Genomic DNA, 26,753 nt, shown 5'->3' with positions numbered 1-26,753 from the left:
TGGGCTCATCTGAAACATGCAGTCCGCTGAATCAAAACGATTTATCAAAAGTATGCACGCATTAACCAAACCCACGTGAGTGACACCAGTGTTCCCACTGTGATTTCCTCTCAATAGCATGCTTGTTCTGTTCCCACACATGCAGTTCTGCAGCCTAATACATTTTTATATTTACACAGGCGGCTCGCAGGGCTGAAAATATCTCTATTACTGAGGTCAGGCAGGGAGCTCCACCAAGCTGACCTCTTCGGAAAAGCAGCTGTACAGCATTTTCACATCCTATCAGTAAGAATTCAAGGCTTCAGGAAGGACTTTGAGGTCTTTGGTAGTTAAGAGTCTAGGACTCCCTGACTCCTGTGAGACTAGTGACTTAGGAGGGAACCGGAGAGATGCTTAGAAGTCACGTGACCTGCCTGGAATGGCCTCAAGATCTAATGGTATACTCTAAGAGAATAGGACAGCAAGGGATGCTTGCACCAAAAATATCTCGTGGAAAATAGATTTTGCTCACAAATGAAGAAACTATGAAATCCCCGGTAGGATTTTTCAATGTCGAGATCTTTCCGTTTAGCTAATCCTTTTGGTGTAACTCTTGGAGATTCAAAAATGTTTTCTTTGGTTTCTGGGCTCCGCAGAGCAGAGGGTGTTGCAGGAAGTTTGGAGGTTTGTTTTGCTCTAAGGTGTGACCCCAGTAAAGTGGCTTTCGCAGAGGCATCTAGCAGAAGGCTCAATTAGGCATTAATTGCTCCATAATCTGTCACAACACAGCCTCGTTTTAATTGGTATGTTTGCCAGAGAAGTAAAACACTTTTTTTTCTTTTAAGAGGTACTGGCTCCCAGTAGTTTTTCATCTCCCTATGTTTTCAGCAAACATATTTTAGTGCGGCTGGAAAAAGAAGAAAAAAATGCTAATGATGCTGGCAAGTCCCTGAACTCTCTCCGGACCTTTGTCAGAGTGCCCGGGTGCTAATCTAAACCATTTTTTTTACTCCAAACAACTAGGGCATTTACAGAAGAGAGGTTACAATTTAGCCTGTCTGGCCTGTGTATTGAATATCTATATAAATGGTGTCCACCAGAGACAAAGCATGGAGTGGGTTTCCATGATTATGAATGTGTCTTTTCAAACGGGATTGCTCCTCGGGGCTCCCTGGATGTCGGTGCTCACCCTGTCCACCCACTCCCGTACCCCATGACCTATCACTCTCCAACCATTATCTCGGGTTCTGGTCATCTGCTCATGACCGAACAGCTCGAATGCAGCAAGACACTGACTGGAGGTGCTTAAACACTCCAGCAACTCCTGTGGGGAACAGGAAAGGGAAGGTGGATCCCTCAGTTGCACACCATGGGCTTGGCAGGGAAGAGGCAGTTTGATACCAAATTCCTTTCCAGCCACCTCTCGCTAAGTCTGGCTAACCTCTAGGGTGGCTTTTGGAGTCAGATGTTTTGGCAGATGACAAAGTCTTGGGGGGGAAAAGCAATGTGCTTTCTAGCTATTAGAGTCCTGCTCTATTCATCGATCCCTGTTCTGCCTCTGAGGAATTCATCCCTGTTATTGATGGACTGCTATTGTGGACAGAGTCTCAAAATTCTCTCTCTCTCTCTCTCTCTCTCTCTCTCTCTCTCTCTCTCTCTCTCCCTCAACTTCCATCATCAAGGAAAGGGAACCTCCAAGAATTAGTTTCTTGTGAATTCATGACACACTACAGTTACCCAATGGACAAAAGACTGGAAGAATGAAAATCAGAGAATAATAGCTGGACATACAGTCCAGCGTTTTATGAAAATTTTCAAACGTGCAGCAAAATTGCAAGAAAGGGATCAGATTCTGGGCACTAAGTTTGAAATAGTAAATTAAGCTGGAGGTGCGGTAGGGTGGGGGAAGAGATAGAAATCAACCCACAGACATAAGGGACCTTTTTTCCCTCACATTTGGCATAGATGTTGACACACAGGAAATAGTAAAAAAGGAAGAATCAACTCCCCACAGGTGTCTGCCATTTTCTTTGAAGTATTAATAAAATGAATCATTAACTTGGCCTTCAAGCATTAAATGTGCACCGAACACTATTGCTGACAGCAGTACGTTATCTTAGAAAACAAACATGCCCTCAGATGCAAATACTGTAATTGAGAAATGAAGTACGTATGTTTCCTTCCCTTCTTCCCAAAGTCCAAGTGAAGTGACCACAGAGCGGCATAAAAGGGAACATATTAATGACAGTGAGAAAGTTGGGGGCGGGATGGATCTTCGAGCAGATGAGAGTTTTCAGAGTTTCTCTGAAAGATGAAAAGTGAATATGGTCACATTGATCAATAACCAAAAATGAAGGATGAATAACATCTTCCAGGGGAGGAGAAGGCCGTGCAAAGAGGAGCCACAGTTTTCAACAGAGCCCTGGAGGGGGCCCTCCAAGCTCGAGGAAAGTAGGCACTGGGTGTGAGAGAGTAGCTAGTGGACCCTACCCCTCACCCCAGCAGACAGAAGTTTAGAGCACAGTAGCTCTCTGCAGAAGGGCAAACGATTCCAGAATAAGTAGCCCAGGTGTCAGCTCCCCTTGGCCGGTGGAGGTGGGCATGTCTACAGCCTGCCCGCCTGGCTCACACACACTCTGAAGAAAAGATGGCAATGGGCACACCTGTCAGCTTGAGAGCTGAGAGTCAGGTATCAGTCTGAACCTAGTGAAGAAGGGGGCCTCTAGGACTTTTCTCCCTGTTCCCAGAGCTGGAGGGCAGAGCACTCAGGCTACCCAAACTAAGTAGAACCCTCCTTATATTTGGATTTATTCATAGAGGAACTGACAGTGTATGTACTGAGCCACACGGTCCAAGTCTAACTGATCCCGGTGGCAGCCTGGAGGAAGAGGCAGCAGCAGAAGGCAGTAGAAAGGCTCCCAGTGAGCTGCAGAGTCAGACACACTCCTGCTCAGTCGAGGCTCTGCCACCCATAAGCTGTGTGATCTCGAGCAAGTCGTTTAACCTCTCTGAGCCTTGAGAGTATCCGCTGTAACATGGAGATAATCCTTTATACCTGTCAGGATGTCGGCGGGAGGAGAGTACCTGAAAAGACTGGTACAGAGGGACTTCCCCATGGCACAGTGGTTAAGACTCCACGTTCCCAATGCAGGGGGCCTGGGTTCGATCCCTGGTCAGGGAACTAGATCCCACATGCATGCTGCAACTAAGAGTTCGCTATGCCGCAACTAAGGAGCCGGCGAGCTGCAACTAAGGAGCCTGCCTGCTGCAATTAAGACCCGGTGCAACCAAATAAATAAATAAAAAGACCAATAGAGAGCCTGGCCCGTAATCATCATTCACTGAGCAAGTGTGAGACTACCTGTGCTGATGGGGAGGGTGAAAGCTCGGTCTCCTCCCCAAAGCCTCCAGGTTCGGCTTAAACATGACACTGCCCCCGAGAAGCCTCCCCTGACAGACCTCGTCTCACAGCCCGAGGTAATCAGGAAGCGCAGTCCTATCACTGCACCCTGTGGGCTTCTTTCCTAACACATAAGCTGAAATTACATTCCGATGGATTTCATTTTTAAGAGCTGTCGTCCCCTCTCTGTAAGAGCTGGGATTGTGCTTCGTTCACTATAGGCCCTGTGTAACCATGCAGTAGATGCTCAGTGAATAATAACAATAACAATAATGAAACTTATAATAAAGCAAGCCCTTCCATAGCACTTCTTATGTGCCAGGCACAGTTCTACTTAATATTTACACACACATACTGATTCATTTACATCTCCATTATGAGGTCGTGCTCTGATCACCCCCATTTTACAGGTGAGGAAACTGAGGCACAGAGAAGTTAAGTGACTTGCTCCTAGACTCACAGCTATTTAAGTGGCAGAGCCAGAATCTGAATTGAGTCTGAGCCTTTTAAAACCAATTCTGAAAGCCAAATATATGCCAAGTAAACCTTGTATCTTCCAAAGGTGGGTTTATACCAGAGAAACATTTGGCACATGGCAAAGTGTAGGGAGGCAACCCCGGAATATCCCCTGTGAGAGCTGGTTTGTCCTTCAGAGGAAAATCTGTGATGTTTCCTTGGATCACCGTTTCAGAAGGCAGCTAGTAGTGTCAGCAAGCTGTTTGGGGTGATAATTTAAATTGCATTTTAAAACATTTGAAAATGTAATGAATTTGATAAGATCATTTTTAAAAAGGTGTGCTGTGTTTACTATGTGAAGCATTCATTTTCAGAAATGACTCACCTGTCGAAACTGGCTCTGAAAGCACACAGTTCGAATGCGGAATTGTGACTGGCTTGCTTTGTAACTCCCTGATGCGACATCTGTCCTTACATACAAAGATGCTGGTTAACACCGAAATGCCCCAAGCAGCTACTCTGGGTCCAACAAGAATGAAGCCATCACCCTAGGACACCCTTTGAGCCTGGACATGGCTCCAGGAAGAAGCCTGCTGCCACTCCCCCTGGAATCCATTGGAAGCTGACAGCCTGAACACCTTGCTGTTCACAGGGAACCAGCCACCTGCTTTTCTGGACCAGCATGAGAATTTGGTGGGGACTATGAAATTGGTGGAGTGGAACTGCCCCCAGTCTTTGTTGCCCTCTCCTTCACCACCAGCACTATTCTATAACAGAGTTGTGTGATGGAAAGAAACTGGAGATCAAGGTAGAAACTTCCATCCACTTCTTTAAGTTGGAGCACAGCCTTTCCATGGGAACTCAGTGCTTCGTGGAGTGAATCAATCAATCAATATGTAACGAAAACAAACTCCCCCTCTTCTTCCTCATCATTATCACCCTCAAAGTCTGAATCCTGCTGGGCTGCTTTGTAAATTTTCCAGAGGCTCAGCAATCGTTCCCAAGTGAAAGTAACCCCAAAGGAGGAGAACCCTCATAGATTAAAAGCAACTTGGGCGGGCTTCCTTGGTGGCGCAGTGGTTGAGAGTCTGCCTGCCGATGCGGGGGACACGAGTTCGTGCCCCGGTCCGGGAAGATCCCACATGCCGCGGAGCGGCTGGGCCCGTGAGCCATGGCCGCTGAGCCTGCGCGTCTGGAGCCTGTGCTCCGCAACGGGAGAGGCCACACCAGTGAGAGGCCCGCGTACCGCAAAAAAAAAGCAACTGGGGCTTTAACCCCAAGCTGAGTAAAACCAGGTCACGGACCTGACCACTTTCCCAGGGCAGGGATTAGAATGAATCTTTTAACTTGTCTGTTTCCAGATGGGTAAGTCCCCTCAGGTATATAAACTCAATTAAATGGATAGGAGGGAGTCGATCAGTGCTTTCTTAGCTAAAAAGTGGAAAATACAACCCAGCGAAGTGATGCTCCCTGAGGCCCAGTGGCTCTTTATCAACTTGCATCTTTGCCTCTCCTGGTGCTACTTCTACTCAAGAGCTTGGGACTCGTCTATTTTGATAGTAACCATGACCTCTTTTTCCCCATCTGTGATTTGTAAAGTTCTCTTCTTTCAGCTTCTCTCTCTTCATTTTCACTTAATTATAGTGGCCTCCTCTTTACAGGCATCTTTCGCACGCGCTGACATTTATTGAGTTGTACAATTAATTAATCACTTTGGAAACAGGCACACTGTTCGTTCATTTAAGAAATCCAGGTGCTGCTGCCAAGCTCTTCTTTGTCTTCATTTCCCTCCTTCTGGCACCAGTCCGGCTTAAAAGGAGAGTACTCTTCGGTTGGTACATTTAGACGCATCAGAAAATTATCCTGCATCTCTCTCTGGGTGGCTTCCTCAGCAGCAGCTTCCTGCAGAATGTGTGGTAACGTCAATGTTCCATTAATATCATACCTTACATTTCTCAGGCTTCTACGTTTGACTGAACGCTTGTCAGGTCAGAATAAATCTTTCTTATTCTTAGTAGAAGATGGTATAGTGTTGCAGTAAGACAAAGGCTCAGGAAGCAGACTGCCAAATTTAAATCCCTGTTGAGACATTTGCTACCTTTGTGACTTAAAGCAAACATTTTAAACCTCAGTTTCCTCATCTGTTAAATGAATGAGTACTCATGAGGATCTAATCGCCATGTCAGTGCCTGGCACAGTGCCAGACTCATGGTAAGTAAGTATTCAATACATGCGAGTTAGTTATTACTAGAAGAGAGAAGATCTAAGGATTTCAAACATTGCTTGCTTTTTCCCTGTCCCTTTCACAAGTGGTGTTTTTAAAAAATCTCTGGACTCTTCCTTGTTGAGTAACACACGATGTTCCCTGTGTGATGGAGGAACGAGGGTATTGGGCATGCCTCCTCCGTGCTTTGAAGTTAGCTCCCATGGTAACATGAGACAAGTTCCATAACCCCTTCCCAGTGCTTTTCCATGAATAAACACATTTGAAATAATATAATAATACCTCACTTACCCAGAGGGCACTCATTTTGCAACCTCAACTCTTCTGATCACAGCCAAGCCCCGGGAAGCAAGAGAAACAACCTCTGCAGGGCCAGAAAGAGACAGCACCCGATTCATTAATCTGGGAAGGTTACAGGAGTGGTTTAGAGGAGGGGTCTTTGTACATTTACCCATTTACAGCCACCTTAGACAGGATTCCAAAGAGGCTGCTGAACGAAGCTTGCAACAGCCTTTGACCAGAAGCACTATAATTCTGACTTGCCTTGGTCCAGTGGGAACAGGGCCGAGCCACTTAGAACTGGAAGGATGTCCCTGCTGAGGAATGGAGTGCTGACAGCCTCTAGCTTCTTCAGAGGGTTGCGGTGGTCCCAGCAATTAAGCCAGCGGGCTACCGAGACCCACGCCACTAGATGGGGTTGCGGACTGTGTATCTGGAGCAGAGATGAGGGTTCATGGTTCTAGCTTGGTACCTGGGAAGTGATTCGAAGTTTGAATGCTCTGAACCTTATTTTCCTCAATTTTACAACGGAACTAAGATGACCTCTTTTGCAGAGTTATTATAACAAAAGACATGCTATGTAGGAAACACTGGCATAGATGGTAGATTTTATCACTCTTTTACCTGCATTATTAATAAAACTATTATGTTTATTATCATTATTATTCCAAGAAAGTGCCAAAGAGGGTAAGTAACAGTCCTGTAAGTCAAGGTTCAACGCTAATACGGTCACATGTAAACACACAAACAAAAGAGAGAGCCTTGGCACTAGAATGAACTGGCAAGGTCAAGAGTGAGGTGAGGCAGGAAGCGTTCTTGGCTCCTTTACACCACCTAGCTGCCTGAGTCCAACTAACTTAAAGGTACAAGCACCCACAAAAGGAAGGGCTGACAAAACAGACTGACAAAAGTAAAGGAAATCAGTATCCCTAGCATCTGGGACTATAAACATCATCAAGGTCGTAAACTGTACAGTGTTCTAGTCCAGGGCAATAATGAGAGCTCACGATAATGACACTGCTGCATCAGGAAAAGTCAGATTATGTCCAGGGGCGACAGCTTCAGAAGGAAGAGAAACCTGTGAAACATTCGAGATAAACTTCCGCCAGAGACTGCTTTTAGTTTTTAAAAGTTTATGATTAAATGGGGTCAATTTTGTGATCTTCCCAAGTTAGCTATGTAAAAAATGTTCTCAGCTGAGGCTGGATCAATGAACTATTAACTGTACTTTCAGTACTTGTTCTATTTTATTTTCTGTGTTCATTTCTTACCCCTTTGAATTGTGGCCGGAATTAGCCACCCACGTCCTAAACATTCCAAGTTAAACCTCATTTACAATAAATCATGAATTGCTTTCCAAACATGAAAATGGCAGTCTTTTAAGTCATTTACAAATGTGCTTTCCAAACCAATTCAAGAGCTGAAAAGGATCGTGTCAACCTGAGCAAATCTCAACTCTGCATTCTTTGCCAGGACTCAGGGGAGCAGCCCAACATATAATTTTAGAATTGGTGCAAAGCACCCAGCTCAGGCTGTTGAAAGGAAATGAGGACAAAGCAAGGTTTAAACCCAGCAGGAGAAGGAGGGGCGGAGCTATATTCAAAAGATTAACTTGATAAGATAATGTTCAGCTTCTCTTTAAACCCTAAACTACAGGATGTGGATTCTTCAAGTTTGCATTCCTATTATCTCTGGTTGCTGCTACTGACAACTGAAGCTACTGCAGTTCTGCAGGGTGACTTGGGTACCCGGCATTCCAGTGGGATGTGATGGCCACAGCAGTGGATGGGGTTTGGGCTCCGACACTAATTAAGACTTCAGACAGTCCTTGTTACTTCTCTCTCTCTGGATCTAAGTTTGCTTGTCCATAAAGTTAGAGAGTTAGAATAGATAAGCTCAGGTTCCTTCTAGGTCTAGGGTCTAAAAGCTTTCTCCAACTGCAGATTCACAAAGACCAATAACACATGTCTGGGCTTTGGGGTCAGTCACATATAAACATACAAACAAAAGAGGGGGAGATAGAAAGAGTTGTTGCTGGTATCTCTCACATTCCCCCTGCCATATTTTTTTTAAAGGCTACAGTGACTCACAAACAATGTTGAAAAAGAGGTAAAAGCACTCTAAAGAGTGAGGGGGAGGAGGAAAACATTGGAACTGATGTAGTGGATGGGGGTGTCCAACTAAACCCATTTCCTTTTTTTTGGTGATCAAGTCGTTTGCCAAGTCAGAAGCCAAAAGGACTTTATCCTACCTGCTCCCTTCCCTGATCCAGCCCAATAGCCAGAAACTTCACCACAATGAGCTCTAACAGGTACACAGCAACGCCCTATGGAGTGGAAGCAGGATGATGGTTGGGTAAGAAACGGTTAAGACTCGGTTGGCTTTTCTCCAGAGGTTGATCCTTTTGGTGTCCCACAGATCTGAGCTTGTCACTACCTGTATTTGTGACCCTGAGCAAACAACTTTTTTTTTTTTTGCGGTACGCAGACCTCTCACTGTCGTGGCCTTTCCCGTTGCGGAGCACAGGCTCCGGACGCGCAGGCTCAGCGGCCATGGCTCACGGGCCCAGCCGCTCCGCGGCATGTGGGATCTTCCCGGACCGGGGCACGAACCCGCGTCCCCTGCATCGGCAGGCGGACTCTCAACCACCGCGCCACCAGGGAAGCCCTGAGCAAACAACCTTTTGATCTTCGTTTCCACTGCAGTGAAATGGGGGTGATGACAGTGTACCCCTACCTTATACGATGAGAAGGAGTAACTGAGATAATCCAAACGAAGTACTTAACACGCTCAACACCGTGCCCGGGATGGAGTAAGGACCCAATAAATAGAGAGCCTTTGCTATTTATGAACTCAACCCGGGGACTTTCCGAGTTGCCAGCTACACACCCAGTGAGGCAGTGTGCCTCTCACTGCTGGGCGACATTAGGAGTCATGGAGAAACAGAAAACCTCCCCTAGTAGGAGAACTCTCTAGGCTCCCAGCATTTTAGAAGAGAAGAATGTGAGACAGAATACAGGATGTTAATGTTTACCCTTTAGGCAAAGTATTGTCATCCTGTTTTCTATTCAGGAGCAGAAAGGAACAGGAGGAAGACACATTTCAGGGAACTGAATTCTGACTACGGGAAAGACTCTCCCTCCCTCCCCTTCGCCCACTATGACCCCTACCCAAGGAGGACACGGGAGCCCTGCCCTGCACTGAGGAGGGGGCTACAAAAGCCCTGCCCAGCCTGCGGCCAGCTTAACATCAGCCTGGACTACACAGTCCTTACTGGAGCCGGAAGCAGCCCGGCAGGTGGCCGAGCTGCCAGCGAACAAAGCCGCAGTGCCAAAGGCCATTTTCCTCAGGGCTGCTGGATTCCGTGAGGCTGAGATCCCAGCCTCCACGCTGCTATGCTTCTACTCTGAAAAACCCTGAAACCTGGCCATACAAGGATTTCCCAAATTCAACTGCCTGTGCCCTTAGGTCTTTAGAAGTATATGTGTGATCAGGATAGGATTCTATTACATTCCTCAAAGGCAATGCCAGATATTTCAGTGCAAATCTTAATAAAGATTTAATGTGCACCCAACCAAGGGATGAAGAGAAGGAATTTCCGATGAATATATTTTGGCTTTTAAAGCAGTCTATCACTACACATCTATGAATGTAGCGTTTCAGATCACTTTGTAATTCATTTAATATATCAAATTTATTTTGAAAGGAATAGCCTAACAATTTATATTATGACCACCTTTGTAGGAGGTAATGGGGCTATAAGCTTAAGAAGCAAGTTTAGGGCTTCCCTGGTGGCACAGTGGTTGAGAGTCCGCCTGCCGATGCAGGGGACGCGGGTTCACGCCCCGGTCCGGGAAGATCCCACGTGCCGCGGAGCGGCTGGGCCCGTGAGCCATGGCCACTGAGCCTGCGTGTCCGGAGCCTGTGCTCCGCAATGGGAGAGGCCACAACAGCGAGAGGCCCGCGTACCACAAAAAAAAAAAAAAAAAAAAAAAGAAGCAAGTTTAACCTTGTCATCAGAGGCAGTACTGTCTAGTATATGTGCTGGGCATGGAGGACTCCGCAGAACTCCAGCCTGGTTTTGAAAGTCAGGTCTGTATCTTCCTAGCTTGAAAATCTTCAGCAACTCACGTGACTCTTCTTCACTTTCAGACCCACCTCAGAGGACTGCTGTGAGAATTAACAGAGATAATGCATGTAAAAGTACATACGTGATATGGTAACAGCTGTTTTGGAACGGTGCTGCAAGGTCCCATCACCTGGTATTGATGTACAGCCGTGGTTTCAGATTTCTACCTATCTCCGTGCAAAGGCGGACCTACCCACCTGTGACAAACTCTGGATGAGACGGTGTGTGATCAGGAGGGCCCTTGGAATACTACTTTTAGTTATGACAGGAAGTGGACGTTGGTACACTGGTGATGAAAACATGGCTAACTGTGTGAATCTTAGTAAATTCATCATTTTCAGGATGTGGAAAGTGACCATGGCTGCATTTTAAACTTTTTTTGTGTTTTTTTTTTTTTTCAGGAAAAGGTATTGTATATGAGGGCAGGTTTTTAAGTATGCATTGCTCACACCTGTGGCCATCAACTCACTTTAGCATGAAAAGGACACTACTGATTTTCAAAATTCAATTTTGACAAAAACCAAGTCTGTTTAGATGAGGTGCACTTGTACGTGGCGTAGTTGCTCTTAGGCCTTTTAGCCAGTTTTGTCATTGATACTATTTGTTTCACTGGAATTGATTGTGGGATAATTTGAGTCAATGGGTAAGTTGTCCAAAATAAAAGGCTGGGCCATTACTTGGCGCAACCATTTCTCCTTCAATAAAATTCTTGCTCAAGTCTTTTGTACCAAACGGCTCACATCTTCCAGCCCTTAAACTAAATTTCTCTTAAGTCTTCTACCCACTCCAGCAAGCACCCCATCTCTCTCCTCTCCTTTCCAGCCCCACATGATAAAAGCTCACGCTATAGCTGGGGGTCAGATGCAGTGGGACCTGGTGCTCACCAGGGGTGGGGATGGGGGCGAAAGAGGATAAGCTGCCCCGTGCGACACAGAATATCAGAACTAAATCAGCAGCAAATAAATCCTAAAGACGAGGCATCCCTCAAAACTTAAGGGGACCGGTAAACACGAATCAGAACACAGCGGTTTACAGGCTGGCATGAGGGGTCTGACGCCAGAGTCCGAGTCCTGGCTCAGCCACGGATCATCAATGTGACGATGGATAAGGGACTTCACGTCTCGGTGTCTCATCTGTAAACTGAGGAAAGTAAGTGTGGTAACAGTTACAGTGGCCATATAATTGACCGTCCAAACCAGGACCCTTTTAGAGGGTGCTATTAATAATGATGCCAAGACATGAGGCATAAATAGGGGCTATGCACAGACAAACTCGGATGCACGGTCACCTTGGTGATAATTTCTAACATGTATGATTGCTATGAAAATCAAATAAGGTAAAAAAGAATCAGATAAGGTAATCCATGTGAAATCATTTAGGCGAGTGTTTGGTATAACAGTGTCAATAAATGTTAGTAACATGAGCAGGACTTAAGGGTCGAGGGGTCCAGTTTGAACAACATGACAATAAGTGCTGAGCAGCTTTCGATGTTGGTTCTTCATGGAGGTGGTTGGCTTGCAAGGAGAGCACATTTCAGGCTGGCAGGGGATGTGGGCTCCAGACATGAGGCCGGAGGAGGGGTAGGAACAAGGTCTGAGGCTTCATTAGTCATGCTGACTGAGCTTAGGGGCAGGAGAAGGAAAGAAAAGAGTTCCAACTTAGCATTCATGTGGCCTCCCAGGAACCAGATTTCCTCTATAGCTGGGATCCCTAAATCCTCACTTCTACCTTCAAAATCTACCCTAACCCCCCAAAGGCCTATTTCCACATTTCCATCTAGATATTCCGTGCCCTGCCAAGTTCAACATTGCCTTTGGGCTTTGTTTCTGAGTCACCTCTGCCTTGCAACTGTCCTGTTTTTTTTTCTTTTTAATTTTATTTTTTACTTTATATTGGAGTATAGTTGATTCACAGTGTGTTGGTTTCAGGTGTACAGCAAAGCGAATCAGTTATACATATACCTATTCTATTTCAGATTGTTTTTCCATATAGGTTATTATAGAATGTTGGGTAGAGTTCCCCACACTATACAGTAGGCCCTAGTTGATTATTTATTTTATATGTAGTAGTGGTCCTCTTGGTTTTAATGGCTGCGTCATTGTTCCTCAAACTTTGGGGTAACCTTTGCTGCCTCCTTCTTCACAGTCATCCACATGCAACGGGCAACAAGTCCAGCTCACAGGCACTGCTGACAGAGGCCAGGAGGACAGGAATCAGACAGCAGCCTGTGCTGGGAATACATGCAAAACCCAGGCCTGATGACGCAGGTGGCTCATCTCAACAGTGAGCCCGAGAATTGAAGTCCAGAACTCCCAGCAAGCCAAGGAGGACCAGAGCAGAATCCAGAAAGAGAGTCACTACCAGACATGCCATGTGATCCAAAGCCATGAGAGGATTTTAGATCTGGAGACAGATTCCCAGAGGCAAGACCGGGGTCCAAAAGAGAGTGGTGAACCCAAGGGGGCTCCAGGAGAGAGGGATGTGGGTGTGTAGGCTTGGGGATATGGACAACATTCTGTGGAACAAACACGCGTCTCTCCAGCTATCTCTTGTCTGTGTTTCCCCCAGTATAGGTTCCAAAATCTGTGAAGGTCTGTACCCTCAGATCTCCCAGGGACTTGTGAACACAGCTGCATGTCTCAATTCCTAGCGCCACCCAACGCCAGCTCTAGTTCTTATTACTTGCAATCTCATGGTATTCCAAGAGCCAGACATTGATGATTTAAAAATGGCAATCTAGGGCTTCCCTGGTGGCGCAGTGGTTGGGACACCGCCTGCCGATGCAGGGGACACGGGTTCGTGCCCCGGTCCTGGAAGATCCCACATGCCACGGAGCGGCTGGGCCCATGATGGCTGCTGAGCGTGTGTGTCTGGAGCCTGTGCTCCGCAACGGGAGAGGCCACAACAGTGAGAGGCCCGTGTACCGCAAAAAAAAAAAAAAAAAAAAAATGGCAATCTAAAAATAAATGGCAATCTATTTCCAATTTCCAATTAGAGTTACATGTTACATGAGTTATAAGTTTTCTATGTATTTTCTTAATATTTTGCTTCTCTTACTGCTTGTCTGTGAGTCAGCACGAGCAGATGAATGAAAATGAATGAACAAGTGGCAAACGGAGTTACTAAAATCATTCGGAAGCATCTGGTTTTACTTGGCTCAGCACCTTGGTGCTATTTGTATTATTGTTGTTCTTTTAAAATGTTTACTCACATCCTGCCTACATTCTCCCTAGCGTCAGAAGCAAGGCCTATCTCTGCGCACTCTCCAGCATCTTGCTCCGTCCATCATTCCCCTCCCCCTCTACTGGCTCCTTCCCCTCGGCAGCATAAAAGCTTCTCCCACAGATTATATAAACAAACTAAAAAAAACCTCTTTCAACCCTGAAAATTCTATGGCTACCGCACTCTCTCGCCTTCCCTCACAGGCAAACGACTGGAAAGCATCATCTAAAGACCCTATTTCTTTCCTTCCTCTTTTCCCATTCTTTCCTAACCCCCCGGCACCCACTTCATCGAACTCTCTTCACCAAAGGGTCACCAGTCAGCCCAGCCATGTGATTTCTAGATGGAAAAAAGATTGCTGACATCCTTCAATGTACTTTTTCTCTTACAAAACTGTTCTTGAAATATCACTCACAGCATGAAATTTCACATGCAAACCTTCAAGGTTGCTTCCACGTGGCTATCCCAGGGAGCAGGTTCAGCTTAATGAGGTGTTAATATGTCAACGTTCCTTCCTCCCTCCCTCCTTTCCTTCCTAATAAGCATGGAAAGAAGAAAGGAAGGGAGGGAGGGAGGGAAGAAAGGAAAGGAAGACGTTTTCTCCATTTAATGAATATTTACTAAAGGTGAGTCTGTGCCAGGCACTGTCCCAGGCTCAGGCGATAGAGCAGTGAACACGGACATGAGAGCTCTTGCCCCTCGGGGCTCACATTCTGATGTCAGTCTCAAATAAAATATGATTTCCTCTTAGGAAAAGCTTACCCGTAAATACCATGATGGTGTTTAGGATTCTCTAGCCTAAAATGAGCACTGCCTGGTGTAATGTCCATAATTTCAGACGAGAAAAATTAAGCCCAAAGAAGCAACTTTTCCCAGGTCTCCAACCTGATAGTTACTATCTGACAATACGCAGAGTAAATATTAGAATTTATTTTATTGCATGCCAAGTACTTGGAGAAACTCAGCAATGGATTGAAAGCTTTATTATGTGTGATGTAACAGGTTCCCTCTGACGGCTCTTCAGAACGCACCCTGCTTGGCGTCACAAGGTGCTGATGCAGTCACTGTTAAATTGGCAAGTGACCTTAAATTAGAAAACTACGGTCTATCAAAGGGTAAGAAAATGTGGCTTTTCATATCATACAATTTATATGCAAAAATCCTGCTGGCCCCAAGGAGCTGATGCATGGTGAGTCTTCTGAAGCTACACAAATTATGTCCTATTATTTATAAAAAAGTCCTGGGGTCACTCAAGCTATACACACACATACACACACACACAATTACTAGCTTCACAGGTCATGCTTCAGTCTCATTGCTGCAGTTTCCAATGGTTCGTGGGTCTGGTTTCTAAAAACACAAGGAAAGAATCATGACCTCTGAGGAACTCTTAGTGTTGGGAAATATATATTCTGTTTATTACAGTCATTAATGGAATTGTGCTTTCCATGTATGGAAGACCAAAAGGTAAATGCTTTAACAGGGCAAGAAACAACCCACTTTATTCCTCCTTTTATTCCTCCTCTCTCTTCTTTTTTCTTTATTTTGGTAAGAACGCTCAACATGAGATCTACCCTTCTAATTAATGTTTAAGTGTACAGTACAGTATTGTTACCTATGGGCACAATGTAGTACAGCAAATCTTGAGAACCTACTCATCTTACAGAACTGAACTTCATACCCATTGATTAGCAACCCCTCTTTCCCCCTCCCCACTTTAAAAAATAAATAGATGTATTTTTTAGAGTGAGCAAGCCCACTTTTAAACTGTTTTGTTTTGAGCACTTCCTGTCCACAGCTCATGGAAAGTAATACCGCCAATTCTGCTAGGAGGCCAACAGAATTTCAACACAGTCACAACATCTGGAGGGTGTCTTTGCCAAAAGTAGGGCAGGATCAAGGGACTGGAATGTGAGTCCATGTGCCAGCCATGGCCTCTCTGCATTTCCTTTAGAGAAAGGGGCTTCGGAACAGTGCTCTAGCTGTTCCTAGAAAGAAAAGCAGTTACTAGAAAGTGATGTGTTAATTTGGCATTGAAGGAGTTAACCTACTGAACCGGTTTAGTGCTGTTTCCTGCCAACAGTGGGGAGGCAAAGATTATTATGAGAAGTGGCATCTTATCAGCATTTTTATTTAAAAAATTTTTTTTAACTTTTTATTTTATATTGGAGTATGATTAACAATGTGTTAGTTTCACGTATAAGGCAAAGTGGTTCAATTATACATATACATGTATCTATTCTTTTTCAAATTCTTTTCCCATTTAGGTTGTTACATAATATTGAGCAGAGTCCCCTGTGCTACACAACAGGACCTTGGTTGCCATCCATTTTAAATACGGCAGTGTGTACATGTCAATCCCAAACTCCCTAACTATCCCTTCCACCCACCCTTCCCGTCTGGTAACCATAAGTTCGTTCTCTAAGTCTGTGAGTCTTAACAGCATTTTTAAATGATTAGCTTTAAAGTTACTGGTTAGCTAATAATAGTAGAAGTAATAATAGTAGTAGTTTCGGCAATCTTTCAGAGTATATGTATTTAGCAATAGATACAGAGAAGGCAAGAGCAGGTGCTGGGGATGTTGCTAAGCCATGGGCAGGGCTTACCAGAGGTGTGCAACGGTATACAACAAATTGCCTAAAATCGAGTTTTATTCAAAGTATTGGGCTGGCCAAAAAGTTCATTCGGGGTTTCCTGTAACCGATGAAAACCCCGAATGAACTTTTTGGCCAACCCAATACTATGAAAGGTCAGAAAGGGGCAGTTAATTCGGCCAGGACAGTTAGATATGGTTTCTTTAGAGGCTAAAAGATTTGAGCGGCATTATGAAGGATGGTTAAAAGACGTTTGGGAAGTGAAGTGCGGAAAAGGGTTTCAATCATGAACTGCTGTGCCCCTCTTGAAGGCAGCCCACTTATGCAGACGGATGCACTTCTCTGCCTGAGGCTGAAATCTCTTACTATAAGCACTGCCCCCTGGTGTCCACTGTGAGAAGAGGCCTCAAGTGCAAACGTTCATCCTCTTTGCCATATTGCTCTATAAGAATGACCAAAGTGTCATCCTCAGCATCATTTCTTCAAGTTTCATCCCTAAGTCGTACAATGAATAAAAGGTGAGCTCTGACCAGGAACTGCGATAATAACAATAACAACCACACGCAAAGCTTTCTCAATGAGTTTACGCAGAAATAAATCTGCCTCTTCTTAGGGCCCTTTATTGACCGACGTGAAGAGAATTACTTCCATTTATTTCTTCGGCCTTAGTGGCTGAGATCTGGTCAACCGTTCAGCTCTCTTTAACTGGCGAGTAGACTGAGATACAGAAAGTGTTTCAGAGACTGCTTATCACAGTGTGACAACAGCTGGGCCACGCCTCAAGGAGTTGGTCATCGGCTCAGGCAGACAGAAAGATGCATCCACATATGCAGAAGGAAAGGAATCAGTAGATAGCCTCTCATTACCCACTGCTCCCAGGAAGGGCTTTGAGTGTTGTTAGATGCCCAGAACCCACTGAAGAGTCGGTAAGAACAATGTCAGTGCAGACTGCCCTGGGGTGGACAGGTGAGGACCGACGAATGAGCAGGGAAAGTTTCAGAAGGTGTCAAATGCCATCTCTAATTAAGAATGGAAAGGAATTTCAGGAGGTTACAGTTACAGTTTGGAGTTGGAATTTGGAGTAAATATCCTCAAGGACAGTTTGAGCTTTCTGAGGGTGGGAGGTGGGCCTTTGTTCCACCATATTCCACCAGAAGATGGATCTTAGCAGCAGAACTATCTCTGGCAGTGCAATGCTCTCAATTAGGGTCAGAGTGGAGACACCCAATCCTGAAGTCATGTTTTACTGATTGCGTTGACTTCACGTTTAATCAAATGAACCTTTTGTTCAAAAAACACATATCCAAAGCACAGACACACTCTCCGTTGATTTTAGTTTCAAATAAAAGGTTTTATCTAAAAGCAGTCCTGTTCCAAATTTTATGGAGTGGAGTCAATGGTATTTCATTAGCATCCTGGATCCCTAATGACTTTCCTTCTCTGCTAAAACTACAAGAAATATTGTCTTGAAAGTTCTATGAGATGCATTTATCCTGATAATATAAGGTCAATGACTTCCAAGCCCCTTTGGGGAGAAAAGCCACGTTTTTTCCTGTGAAATGTTCAAAGGCAACTAGAGACTTATATCTGCTCCTCAGGCCTAATCATAACAGAGCCCACTGTTAAGTTTGGTAAGTCTATGGAAAGTAAATATTAGAATGACAAAACCAAGAAGCTATTTGATAATCCTAAAACTGATGATGACTAACATTTCTTGAACATGTCTTACTCACGTAGCATTTTCTTATTTAATCTGTGATGTAAGCATATGATTAGCTCTTGTAGTGGGTTTAATGTGGCGTTCAAAAAGATACGTCCTCGGGCTTCCCTGGTGGCACAGTGGTTGAGAGTCCACCTGCCGTGGTTCGTGCCCCAGTCCGGGAAGATCCTACATGCCGCGGAGCGGCTGCGCCTGTGAGCCACGGCCGCAGAGCCTGCGCGTCCGGAAAAAGAAAGAAGCAAGGAAAGATCTGCCCTGAGAACATTCAGAGGGAGGACAGACCTGCTGACCACTAGATTTGCTGACTACTTCTGACCTGTGAGAAATTTCTGGTGTTGTAAGCTGCCCATTTGTGGTAATTGGTTATGGTAGCCCTGGGACACTAATGCATCCCTATTTTAAAGTTGAGAAACCCGAAGCTCAGAGAGGTCAAATAACTTCCCAGGGCCACATGGCTAGCATTAATATATGGTAGAGCCATGTTTGAACTTATCTTTCTGACTCAAAAATCTTGGCTTTAAGCATAAAGCCACAGGCCTGGTTTAACAGTCTAGGGAGCATTTGTTTTCCTAAGAAAAAACCAAGAATGACGACAGTGTTGATGCAGAGTTTCAGGGCAGCCTTTCCAGCAGCTTCCCGCCTTCAGAATCAATTGCTTGCATTAAAAGAGCCATTAGGGTCTGTTCATCAGCAATTCAGTCCACGTGTGGCCCTGCTTCCCGATTCAGGGATAAAGCCGCTCTACACTTGGCCCCCAAAGTAGCAATCCTGGCCTTGCTTTATTTCTCTCATCATATATATAATCACCTTTAAGCATGCTGGGCAGTAATACAATGGAGAATGAACATTAAATTCAATCCATAAAGAGCCTGAAATCAATCAAGCCCTTCATGAAACTAATTTTAGAAAAGAGGTCATTGGATGTATTAGAATCAATTCAGAAGTGAATTGAGAAATGGGATCTCATGTTCTCTTTAGAAAAAACTTTTTTTCAAGACAGAGAATTATGACCTTACACCAGAGGAGGACAGCACCACAAAAAAACTAGAGAGCTTTGGTTGTTCTCTTCCTTTTTTTTTTAATATACATATTTTTTTCCTTTTTCTCCTTTTGTTAGTATGTATGTGTATGCTTCTTTGTGTGATTTTACCTGTATAGCTTTGCTTTTACCATTTGTCCTAGGGTTCTGTCTGTCCATTTTTTTTTGTTTATTTTTTTTTAGTATAATTTTTAGTGCTTGTTATCATTGGTGGATTTGTATTTTGGTTTGGTTGCTCTCTTCTTTCTTTCTTTTTTTTTTTTACTTTTTTAATAATATATTTTTCACTTTTTATTTTAATAACTTTATTTTATTTTTCTATCTTTCTTTTTTTCTCTCCCTTTTCTTCCGAGCCATGTGGCTGACAGGGTCTCAGTGCTCCGGAGTGGTGTCAGGCCTGGGCCTCTGAGGTGGGAGAGCAGAGTTCAGGACATTGGTCCACAAGAGACCTCCCAGCTCCATGTAATATCAAATGGCAACAGCTTTCTCAGAGATCTCCATCACAATGCAAAGACCCAGCTCCACTCAACGACCAGCAAGTTACAGTGCTGGACACCCTATGCCACACAACTAGCAAGACAGGAACACAACCCCGCCCATTAGTAGAGAGGACGCCTAAAATCGTAAGTTCACAGACACCCCAAAACACACCACCGTATGCAGTCCTGCCCACCAGAAAGACAAGATCCAGCCTCATCCACCAGAACACAGGTACCAGTCCCCCAGACCAGGAAGCCTACACAACCCACTGAAGCAACTTTAGCCACTGGGGGCAGACACCAAAAACAACGGGAATTACAAACCTCCAGCCTGTGAAAAGGAGACCTCAACACAGTAAGTTAAGCAAAATGAGAAGACGGAAAAATACACAGCAGATGAAGGATCAAGGTAAAAGCCCACCAGACCAAACAAATGAAGAGGAAATAGGCAGTCTACCTGAAAAAGAATTCAGAGTAATGATAGTAAAGATGACCCAAAATATTGGAAATAGAATGGAGAAAATACAAGACACATTTAACAAGGAACTAAAAAAACTAAAGAGCATACAAACAATGATGAACAACACAGTAAGTGAAATTTAAAATTCTCTAGAAGGAATCAGTAGCAGAATAACTGAGGCAGAAGAAGGGATAAGTGACCTGGAAGATAAAATAGTGGAAATAACTATGGAAGAGCAGAATAAAGAAAAAAGAATGAGAAGAATTGAGGACAGTCTCAGAGACCTCTGGGACAACATTAAATGCACCAACATTTGAATTATAGGGGTCCGAGAAGAAGAAGAGAAAAAAAAGGGACTAAGAATACATTTGAAGAGATTATAGTTGAAAACTTCCCTAATATGGAAAAGGATATAGTTAATCAAGTCCAGAAAGCACAGAGAGTCCCATACTCCTTGGATAAATCCAAGGAGAAACATGCCAAGACACATATTAATCAAACTATCAAAAATTACATACAAAGAAAAAATATTGAAAGCAGTAAGGGAAAAGGAACAAATAACATACAAGAGAATTCCCATGAGGTTAACAGTTGATCTTTCAGCAGAAACTCTGCAAGCCAGAAGGGACTGGCAGGACATATTTAAAGAGATGAAAGAGTAGAACCTACAACCAAGATTATTCTACCCAGCAAGGATCTCATTCAGATTCAATGGAGAAATTAAAAGTTTAACAGACAAGCAAAAGCTAAGAGAATTAAGCACCACCAAACCAGCTTTACAACAAATGCTAAAGGAACTTCTCTGGGCAGGAAACACAAGAGAAGGAAAACACCAGCAATAACAAACCCCAAACAATTAAGAAAATGGTAATAGGAACATATATATCAATGTCTACCTTAAATGTAAATGGATTAAATGCTCCAACCAAAAGAAACAGACTGGGTGAATGGATACAAAAACAAGACCCGCATATATGCTGTCTACAAGAGACCCACTTCAGACCAAGGGACACATACAGACTGAAAGTGAGGGGATGGAAAAAGATATTCCATGCAAATGGAAATAAAAAGAAAGCTGGAGTAGCAATTCTCATATCAGACAAAATAGACTTTAAAATAAAGACTATTACAAAAGACAAAGAAGGACACTACACAATGATCAAGGGATTAATCCAAGAAGAAGACATAACAATTGTAAATATTTATGCACCCAATATAGAAGCACCTCAATACATAAGGCAAATGCTAACAGCCATAAAAGGGGAAATCGAGAGTAACACAATCATAGTAGGGGACTTTAACACCTCACTTTCACCAATGGACAGATCATCCAAAATGAAAATAAATAAGGAAACAAAAGCTTTAAATGATACATTAAACAAGATGGGATTAATTGATATTTATAGGACATTCCATCAAAAAACAACACAATACACTTTCTTTTCAAGTGCTCATGGAACATTCTTCAGGATAGATCATATCCTGAGTCACAAATCAAGCCTTGGTAAATTTAAGAAAACTGAAATAGTATCAGGTATCATTTCTGACCACAATGCTATGAGACTAGATATCAATTACAGGAAAAAATCTGTGAAAAATACAAATACATGGAAGCTAAACAATACACTACTAAATAGCCAAGAGATCACTGAAGAAATCAAAGAGGAAATCAAAAAATGCTTGAAACAAATGACAATAAAAACATGATGACCCAAAATCTATGGGATGCAGTAAAAGCAGTTCTAAGAGGCAAGTTTATAACAATACAATCCTACCTCAAGAAACAAGAAACATCTCAAATAAACAACCTAACCTTACACCTGAAACAATTAGAGAAAGAAGAACAAAACAACCCCAAAGTTAGCAGAAGGAAAGAAATCATAAAGATCAGATCAGAAATAAATGAAAAGAAATGAAGGAAACAATAGCTAAGATCAATAAAATTAAAAGCTGGTGCTTTGAGGGGATAAACAAAATTGATAAACCACTAACCAGACTCATCAAGAAAAAAAGGGAGAAGACTGAAATCAATAGAATTAGAAATGAAAAAAGAGAAGTAACAACTGCAGAAATATAAAGGATCATGAGAGATTACTGCAAGCAACTATATGCCAATAAAATGGACAACCTGGAAGAAATAGACAAATTCTTAGAAACGCAGCACCTCCTGAGACTGAAGGAGGAAGAAATACATAATATAAACAGACCAATCACAAGCACTGAAATTGAGACTGTGATTAAAAATCTTCGAACAAACAAAAGCCCAGGACCAGATGGCTTCACAGGCGAATTCTATCAAACATTTAGAGAAGAGCTAACACCTATCCTTCTCAAACTCTTCCAAAATATAGCAGAGGAAGGAACAACCCTAAACTCATTCTACGTGACCACCATCACCCTGATTCCAAAACCAGACAAGGATGTCACAATAAAACTACAGACCAATATCACTGATGAACATAGATGCAAAAATCCTCAACAAAATACTAGCAAACAGAAACCAACAGCACATGAAAAGTAACTTGAACCATGATCAAGTGGGGTTTATCTCAGGAATGCAAAGATTCTTCAATATATGCAAAACAATCAATGTGATACACCATATTAACAAATTGAAGGAGAAAAACCATATGATCATGTCAATGGATGTAGAAAAAACTTTCGACAAAATTCAATACCCATTTATGATAAAAACTCTTCAGAAAGTAGGCATAGAGGGAACTTACCTCAACAGAATAAAGGCCATATATGACAAACCCACAGGCAATATTCTCCTCAATGGTGAAAAACTGAAGCCATTTCCACTAAGATCAGGAGCAAGACAAGGTTGCCCACTCTCACCACTATTATTCAACATAGTTTTGGAAGTTTTACCCACAGCAATCAGAGAAGAAAAAGAAATAAACAGAATCCAAATCAGAAAAGAAGTAAAACTGTCACTGTTTTCAGATGACATGATACTATACATAGACAATCCCAAAGATGCTACCAGAAAACTACTAGAGCTAATCAATGAATTTGGCAAAATAGCAGGGTATAAAATTAATGCACAGAAATCTCTTACATTCCTATACACTAATGATGCAAAATCTGAAAGAGAAATTAAGGAAACACTCCCATTTACCACTGCAACAAAAAGAATAAAATACTTAGGAATAAACCTACCTAAGGAGACAAAAGACCTGTATGCAGAAAACTATAAGACACTGATGAAAGAAATTAAAGATGGTACAAACAGATGGAGAGATATACCATGTTCTTGGATCGGAAGAATCAACATTGTGAAAATGACTATACTACCCAAAGCAATCTACAGATTCAATGCAATCCCCATCAAACTACCAATGGCATTTTTCACAGAACTAGGACAAAAACTTTACAATTTGTATGGACACACAAAAGACTCCGAAGAGCCAAAGCAATCTTAAGAAAGAAAAAGGGAGCTGGAGGAATCAGCCTCCCTGACTTCAGACTATACTACAAAGCCACAGTAATCAAGACAGTATGGTACTGGCACAAAAAGAGAAATATAGATCAACGGAACAGGCTAGAAAGCCCAGAGACAAACCCATGCACATATGGTCACCTTATTTTTGATAAAGGAGGCAACAATATACAATGGAGAAAAGACAACCTCTTCAATAAGTGATGCTGGGAACACTGGACAGCTACATGTAAAAGAATGAAATTAGAACACTCCCTAACACCATACACAAAAATAAACTCAAAATGGATTAAAGACCTAAATGTAAGGCCAGACACTATCAAACTCTTCGAGGAAAACATAGGCAGAACACTCTATGGCATGCATCACAGAAAGATCCTTTTTGAACCGTCTCCTAGAGAAATGGAAATAAAAACAAAAAAAAACAAATGGGACCTAATGAAACTTGAAAGCTTTTGTACAGCAAAGGAAAACATAAACAAGACAAAAAGAAAACCCTCAAAATGGGAGAAAATATTTGCAAATGAAGCAACTGACAAATGATTAATCCCAAAATTTACAAGCAGCTCATGCAGCTCAATATCAAGAAAACAAACAACCCAATCCAAAAATGGACAGAAAACCTAAATAGGCATTTTTCCAAAAGAAGATATACAGATTGCCAACAAACACATGAAAGGATGCTCAACATCACTTATTATTAGAGAAATGCAAATCAAACTACAATGAGGTATCACCTCACACCTGTCAGAATGGCCATCATCAAAAAATCTACAAACAATAAATGCTGGAGAGGGTGTGGAGAAATGGGAACCCTCTTGCGCAGCTGGTGGGAATATAAATTGATACAGCCACTATGGAGAACAGTATAGAGGTTCCTTAAAAAACTAAAAATAGAACTATCACATGACCCAGCATCCCACTACTGGGCATATACCCTGAGAAAACTATAATGCAAAAAGTGTCATGTGCCACAATGTTCATTGCAGCTCTATTTACAATAACCAGGACATGGAAGCAACCTAAATGTCCACCTATAGATGAATGGATAAAGAAGATGTGGCACATATATACAGTGGAATATTACTCAGCCATAAAAGAAACGAAATTGAGTTATTTGTAGTGAGGTGGATGGACCTAGATTCTGTCATACAGAGTGAAGTAAGTCAGAACAAGAAAAACAAATACCGTATGCTAACACATAAATATATGGAATAATAATTTTAAAAAGGTTCTAAAGAACCTAGGGGCAGGAGAGGAATAAAGACGCAGACATAGGGAATGGACTTGAGGACACAGGGAAGGGGAAGGGGAAGCAGGGACGAAGTGAGAGAGTGGCATGGACACATATACACCACCAAATGTAAAATAGCTAGTAGGAAGCAGCCACACAGCACAGGGAGATCAGCTTGGTGCTTTGTGACCACCTAGAGGGGTGGGATAGGGAGTGCGGGAGTGAGACGCAAGAGGGAGGAGATATGGGAATATATGTTTGTGTATAGCTGATTCACTTTGTTATACAGCAGAAACTAACACTTCATTGTAAAGCAACTTCAATAAAGATGTCAAAAAAAAAGAGAGAAAATACCTTTTTCACAGTATGATTCAATGTTATTTAAAGCTGTGTGGGAAAGCACCCAAAATAATCTTGAGAATGATCACGGGTATGTATTTCACACGTTGGCATAGAGCACTAACATTTCGGGGTAGGGGGGATAGGTAAAGTAATTTTTCAAAACAGAACAAGTACAATATATGTATACTTTAAATATTTGATTAATATGAAATCCATCTTCATTTTTCTCCCTATCTCTGCTTTATGGACTGTTTCTATCCTTTCCATTTACTGCAATCTTAGTTGGAGTGGCATGCGTTCCTATAAAATTCCCTAGTAGTTTTTCTAACTGCAATTTTTCAGTCTTTCAGGTTAAGTTTACTAATTCACTCATATCACTGCTTTAGTTGAAACCTTTAAAATCTTCCTTAACTCCATTAGATGATTCAACTGAGTTGCAATCCACAAGGCCCTTGTTAATCTAGCTCTTATCTACTAGGTAAATTAACAGTTTCTTAGCTACTTCTTAAATATTTAAGCACTGTCCCATTTATGGTTTTGCTCCTATCACTTTTCCCACTTAGACTCCCTCTGAATCCTTTCAGTCAAAATCCCACTTATTTTTTCCATGACCAGCTCAAAAAAGTAGATTTCCTGAGGCCCTGTGACCAAAGTTATTTCCCTCTTCTGCATGCCTTTCTATTCCTCCTGTTATGCTCATCACACACCTTCCAAAATGAGTTATTTGAAGATATTTCCCAACTATTGATAGTTTTAACTTACATTTGGAAAGAGAAGCAACAAGGAAGGGATAGACCTGCTGCTTAGAGCTGAAGAAAAATACTGATGGATATCAAAGTTCATCTTTCATATTGCCTCTATCTTCTCAACATCAGTGATCTGTGCTTAAAAATGGTAAATGAACCTTGATAAGGAGAAAATGAAGCCCTCAACAATAGCTCTGAAGACTCAAACTTTAAGCCCATGAAATTACTTTGTGGTGTATTGAAAGAACTCACTCAACTTCCATCAGGGGCTCTGTGGATGTATGGACAGGCCAGAAGACTTGAGATGCACAAATGCATCACAAAATTCATAAAAGGAACGTGAGGTGCATTCTGCTGTCCAACATCTTGTTTTATGTTTACTTCCAGCAAATTTCTAAAGTGGATATTAACAGGATGGTTTGTTGGCTCTTGGGAAGGGAAAAGGTGATCATGAAGAGTCAATATAGATAGATCACTTACATCAAATCAGGTCACAATAATTTTGTTTCTTTTTACTTGGGCCTGAGATAGAATAATGGAAAGAATCTTATAAAGGCATCTGACAAGACCTCAAAGATGTTTTTGTTGATATCCTGGAGCGTGGTTTCTAGCAGTGAGCATCACTGCTCTCTTAGCTCTGTTAAATTACACACATGCACAAATGAAACATGTGACTAGGTCATGGGGCCAGTATTGTTGTAGATGACATGAAGTAGAAGCAGAAGTAATTAGTAGATGGACATACCCAGAATCTAAAATGTTCCCACATGCAGGCTAAGTCTAAGAAGATGTACTTCGGGCTTCCCTGGTGGCGCAGTGGTTGAGAGTCCGCCTGCCGATGCAGGGGACGCGGGTTCGTGCCCCGGTCTGGGAAGGTCCCACATGCCACGGAGCGGCTGGGCCTGTGAGCCATGGCCGCTGAGCCTGCGCGTCCGGAGCCTGTGCTCTGCAACGGGAGAGGCCACAACAGTGAGAGGCCCACGTACCGCAAAAAAAAAAAAAAAA

The 26,753-nt window shown here is 42.8% G+C and overlaps 1 protein-coding gene across 10 annotated transcripts in view; it reads right to left on the bottom strand.

The window, feature by feature from the left end:
* DOCK10 (dedicator of cytokinesis 10) overlaps positions 1–26,753 on the bottom strand; it is a 278,971-nt gene that overhangs the window by 210,561 nt on the left and 41,657 nt on the right. For 6 of the 10 annotated variants that reach the window (XM_067740385.1, XM_067740382.1, XM_067740395.1 and 3 more), the window contains exon 1: positions 26,494–26,680. The exons of 2 other annotated variants lie outside the window; for them this stretch is intronic. In XM_067740385.1, coding sequence (XP_067596486.1) covers positions 26,494–26,661 — 168 coding nt within the window. In that variant the 5' untranslated portion in view covers positions 26,662–26,680. Of the gene's footprint in view, positions 1–26,493; positions 26,681–26,753 lie in introns of those variants that run through there. 2 more of the 10 variants (XM_067740388.1, XM_067740386.1) reach the window with 1 other exon arrangement.

The sequence above is a fragment of the Pseudorca crassidens genome, chromosome 6 (assembly GCF_039906515.1).
Source record: "Pseudorca crassidens isolate mPseCra1 chromosome 6, mPseCra1.hap1, whole genome shotgun sequence".
Classification (NCBI taxonomy): Eukaryota; Metazoa; Chordata; class Mammalia; order Artiodactyla; family Delphinidae; genus Pseudorca; species Pseudorca crassidens.
This window is presented reverse-complemented; position numbering and strand designations above follow the sequence as displayed.